General features: G+C 61.5%; 1 protein-coding gene across 1 annotated transcript in view; it reads left to right on the top strand.

The window, feature by feature from the left end:
• The window catches only part of DOT1L (DOT1 like histone lysine methyltransferase), a 44,430-nt gene that overhangs the window by 5,932 nt on the left and 33,418 nt on the right, over nucleotides 1–5,080 (top strand). Inside the window, exons 5-6 of the mRNA XM_021716158.1 lie at nucleotides 2,482–2,581; nucleotides 3,317–3,379. Coding sequence (XP_021571833.1) covers nucleotides 2,482–2,581; nucleotides 3,317–3,379 — 163 coding nt within the window. The remainder of the gene's footprint in view (nucleotides 1–2,481; nucleotides 2,582–3,316; nucleotides 3,380–5,080) is intronic.

The raw sequence follows: 5,080 nt of genomic DNA, 5'->3' as shown, positions 1-5,080 counted from the left end.
CCCACCCCTCCCCACAGGCCCCTGGACACCGGCCTCTGGGGCGCTCCCCTTCCTCCTGGGCTGTCCCCTCTTTCCCTGGTGTCCTGTCGCCTCTCCCACCCTTCCTGCCCACCAGGCTCTGTCTGGGGACTTCTCTTGTATTCTTGCTCGAGCGGGGCCTCTGCAGGGGATGTCCCAGCTGCTGGTCCAGGGCTCTGTGCAGCTGCACACAGGGTGACCTCACCCCGTCAGCAGCCTGGCTGGCTGAGAAACTCCTGATGGGACCCCTGGCCAAGGTCGCAGGGCTGTCTTTTCACCATCTGTCAAGGGTAGGACCGTGCAGGCCCCTCAGACCTCACTGCACCTTAGACACATGCCTCTGAACGCGAAGGTTCCATCTAGAACAGCTCTGGCTTTGGCACTGGGGAAGTGGCCGGAAGATGGGTGTGAGGTGACTTTTTGGTGATGTCAACGCTAGGTTAAGCTCCCTTTTTTTTTTGAGTCGGAATCTCACTCTGTTGTCCAGGCTGGAGAGCAGTGGCACGCTCACAACCACTGCAGCCTCGACCTGCTGGGCTCAGGTGGTCCTTTCGCCTCAGCCTTCTAAGTAGCTAGAACCACAGATGTGCGGCCACAGTGCCCCGTTTTTTGGTTTTTTGTTTTGATTTATGGTAGAGATGAAGTCTTGCCAAGTTGCCGGGGGCCTGGTCTCAAACTCCTGGACTCAGGCAATCCTCTGGCCTCAGCCTTCCAAAGTGCTGGGATCACAGGCATGAGCCATTGTGCCTGGCTTGGTTAAGCCCCTTTTTTTGTTTGTTTTTTAGCGACGAGGTCTCGTCAAGCTGCCAGGCTGATCTCGAACTCCTAGACTCAGGCAATCCTCTGGCCTCAGCCTTTCAAGTGCTGGGATTATAGATGTGAACCATCATGCCTGACTGGTTAAGCCCTTTTTTTTTTTTTTTTTGAGTTGGAGTCTCACTCTGTCACTGAGACTGGAGTGCAGTGGCCGCTTCTGGCCACCGCAGCCTCCACCTGCTGGGCTCCGGCGATCCTTCCGTCTCAGTCTTCCAAGTACCTGGAACCACAGGCGCGCGCTACCACGCCCAGCTAATTTTTTGATTTACTGTAGAAATGAGGTCTCGCCAAGTTGCCTAGGCGAGTCTCGAACCCACGGGCTCAGGCAATCCACTCACCTCAGCCTCCCAAAATGCGGGATTACAGGCTAGGCCACCGAGCCCAGCTAAGCCCTTTTTAAGTAGACCCGTCCATGGGTTGTTACGCATGCTCAACTTCATCTGAAGTTCGTTTAAGGCATGCGGTTTACGTGTCTCCACTGTCCTGGCCCGCTCCTGCCCCTGTAATGCAATGCCTGTCCCTGGACACTTGGTAAGCAGCAGATGTCTACTTCTCACCAGTCTGGAGGCTGGAAGTCCAAAGCGCAGACTCTGTCTGGTGAGGGCCCGGGCTCTGCCTCCAAGACGGCGCCTCCTAATGTGTACTCATGTGCCAGAGGGCAAAGGGCACAGGGGCCCCAGCTGTCTCCAGCCCTTGTACAGGCTCGCTTGGCCGTCTGTGCAGGAGAATCCTCGAGGCCTCGTCCCCTCCCCACGGCCCCCTGGGGACACTGCTGCCAGGCGGTCACCCAGTGCACTGCTTCTGTAGCGGACCCCGGGGTTTGCACGAGGCCCTGGTGTCTGCGCCCACCCTGGCCTCGCTCGCGTCTGTGTCTCCCGGGTGCACGTGGGACTCGGTGCTCCCACTGAGAGTCAGGGCTCATTGTGGTCACCGGCGCAGAGATCAACTGGCACGGGAGGGCGTGGTCCCGCAGCCCCTGCTGTGTATGATGTCTGCAGATGTGGCTCTCACTTTCCGACTCAGGCCCCTCGGGGTTGGCAGGGGTGCCACGAAACGGCAGTGCCTGAGGGCTCCTCGCAGCCTCCCTGGTCCTGGAACGAGCCTGTTAGGTGCTGGCAAGGAGCTTCATATTTGCTCGGCCACGTTTCCGCGTGTCTGCAGTGGCGTCATGGGGGTGATCTAGGGCGGATGGAGCCTTTCTGGGCCCGCGAGGCTCGGGGAGTCATGTCTGAGCACGAACACCACGCAGGACCCTGGACTGGAAGGTCTGGCCTAGGGTTCTGGTTTGGGGGTAACTGAGTTGCGTCGTGGGTGATGAGATGTGCCCCTGGGAACTCTCTCCGGGTATTGTGGGTGATGACAAGACGTGAGTGTTCCCTGGGGCCTCTCCTGGGGTGTTTTGGGTGATGACCGGGTGTTTCCTGGAGGCTCTCTCGGGGTGTCATGGATGACAAGGTGTTGTGGGTGTTCCCTGGGCTTTCTCTGCAGCCTGGCTCGTGGGAGAGGCCTGGGTGACCTCAGCATCGTGTGTGGAACCCCGTGGCCTCACCCTTGTCATGTCAGTGGCCTCGTCCTTGTGGCCTGTGCCCACGTCCCCGGTGGGCAGGCCCTCCTGGACGCTGTCTGGCATCTGATGGTCTCTCTGGTTGCAGGGGTGGGCCAAGTCGTGCTCCAGGTCGCAGCGGCCACTAACTGCAAGCATCACTATGGCGTCGAGAAAGCGGATATCCCGGCCAAGTACGCGGAGGTGAGTGGGTCTGTGGGCCAGGCGTGTGTGTTGGGGATGGGCCCCTCGAAAAGGGACGCCCTGTGCATCCTGCACCCACCCCTGGGGGCTTCCAGGCCCAGGGGGTATTTTTCCTGACTTGAACACCTTTGGCTGCGTTGAGGGTGTGCCTGTGTTAGGTGCTCACAGCCCATCACCAGCCATCCCTGCCAGGCCTCAGGAAGTTTGGGGTTCTTAGTGCCCTGTGTGTCCCAGCATGTACTGTGTGACCCGAGGGAGGTGGGGATAACCCGGCTGCACCCCTTGGCCCCTGAGACCCTTGCCTGGGGATGCCTGTCCTGGAGGATGTTGGGCATTCACTTCGTCACTTCCTGGTGGCCGGGCATCGCATTCCGGGTCCAGGTCTCTGGTGGGCCACTGGTCTCCCTGCTGCCCCACCCACCTGATGTCAGGATCAGGTCTTTGTGGTGCCACCGTCACCTCTGTCTTCCTGGGCTGGGGACCAGGGCTTGGGGAGGGGACATGTCTGACCAGCCCCCCTCCCCACAGAAGTGTTCAGCATGGGTGCCCGGTGGCTCTGGTTGCCTGAACATTGGGAAACCTGGGGGCCCATAGTGACCCCCCCGGGCTGCACATCCCCTGATGTGCCACAGTGGGGCCGTGTGGGGGCGGAAGCCGAGTCCTGTGCGTGCGCTTCCCCAGGCGGGTTGAGGCCCGGCCGCCCACAGTGCTAAGGGGCTGTTTGCTTCTTTGCAGACCATGGACCGAGAGTTCAGGAAGTGGATGAAATGGTATGGAAAAAAGCATGCCGAATACACAGTGAGTGCCACTGCTCATGCCCAGGCTCTCCACCGCCCTCCTCTGAGCCCCTCCTGTCCTGCCGTGCCCTCATGGCCCTTGTGGACACCCTTTGGGTCTCTGGGGTTGCCCGGGTGTGGCCTCCTCTGTGGGTGGGGCCTCTGTCCTCCAGACGGCGGGCGGTGAGCTGGGCCAGGCAGGGAAGGGCTCGCGGTTCTGGGGAGCAGAAGCCTTGTGGTCCCAGGAGTCCTGGCGTCGTCCCTCGCTTCCGCCCTTCCTGTCAGAAGCCTTCGAGGCTCCTGCTGCCTCTTCTGGGTGGACTTGGGCGACCGGGACTCCTCCGGCCTTTCGAGGCTGCTCCAGCACCCTGAGGAAGCTCCTGTTTGGTGGCCCGCCGGCTGTGCGTGCTGGTGTGTGAGCTGGTGCGCTGGTGCCTCTCTTCTGTGGCTGGCTGAGTGGCAGTGGAGCAGATGCGGGAGGGATGCCCTCTGGGGAACGGGACGGATGGTGCTCGTGCGGCAGGTGGGTTGCTTGTGGGGATGGGCGTCAAGAGCAGCTGCCGTGCCCAGGTGCTCTGCCAACCCCCAGACCCTGTCAGCTTTGTGCCCCTGGGCCGGGAGCCACTGGCGTGCGCCCTCAGGCATCCTCGACACGAGAGACGGTGTCCTCGGGTGCTTGCAGCCCGGGTCCCTGACCCGTGCCTTCCTCCTTCAGTCACACCAGTCACGTGCTGTGGCTATTCCTGCGGCCTTGGCTCCCTGGCTCTGGGCCCGCCTGCTGCCCCAGAAGGTTTTCTCGAACCGTTTGCTGCTTGTCCTGCTCGGTGTCGCCACCATGGCTGAGCCTGGATGCCTGTGGACTCCTGAACAGGAACAGCTCGTGGCATTGTCGCTTGGAGCGTCACTGGGGCAGGGGCTGCAGGGACAAGGGCAGAGGGGTGGTGAGCACAGGGCAGCAGCCCTCGCTGGAGAGGCCAGGCGCCCAGTCGCAGCTGTGGGGAATGGCAGCGCAAGGAACTTGTGACGGAACGTTGAGGCAGTGGCTGGTTCTGGGGCTGGCAGCGCCCCAGAGTAGCGGCTGCAGACTGCATCGTTCAGCTGTACCTGGGTCCTCAGCCCCACGCCCGTGCTGGGCCTGTCGGGCTGGGGCCTCCCTTGGGTCCCTTTGGGGTTCCTGCGTTCACTGCTGCACACCTAGTGGCGGAGGATGCGCCCCTGGTGGGGCCGGTGGGTGAACTGGGGTGGGCACGTAGCCCCAGCTCGGACCTGGAGCTCGCGGTCCCGGCACAGAGTCGGGTGTTCCTGCTGCCTGTGCCTGGGGTTGGCAGCCCTTGCCTGTGGGCCCTGTGGCTTGCTCCCTGGCCGTGGTTGTACGAGCCCATCAGCACGTTGTCCAGGCATGGGTTGTCCTCCCTGTGAGGAGATAGCCGGGCCCCAGGTGTCTGGTCACTAAGTTAAGAGCTGCAGCATGGCTGGGCACAGAGGCTCACGCCTCCCATCCCAGCACTTTGGGAAGTCGAGGTGAGAGGATTGCCCAAACCCATGGCGAGACCTCATCTCTACAGTGAATAAAAGAAAAATTACCTGGGCATGGTGGCATGTGTCTGTAGTTCCAACTACTTGGTTGTTTTTTTTTTGTTTTGTTTTGTTTTTTGAGTTGGAGTCTCACTCTGTCACCCAGCCTGGAGTGCAGTGGCCGCTCCCGGCTACCGCAGCCTCGACC

The sequence above is a fragment of the Carlito syrichta genome, unplaced genomic scaffold (genome assembly GCF_000164805.1).
Source record: "Carlito syrichta isolate Samal-C Ts95f unplaced genomic scaffold, Tarsius_syrichta-2.0.1 Scaffold308205, whole genome shotgun sequence".
Classification (NCBI taxonomy): domain Eukaryota; kingdom Metazoa; phylum Chordata; class Mammalia; order Primates; family Tarsiidae; genus Carlito; species Carlito syrichta.
The sequence above is the reverse complement of the archived record's forward strand: the minus strand, read 5'-3'. Positions and strand labels throughout refer to the sequence as shown.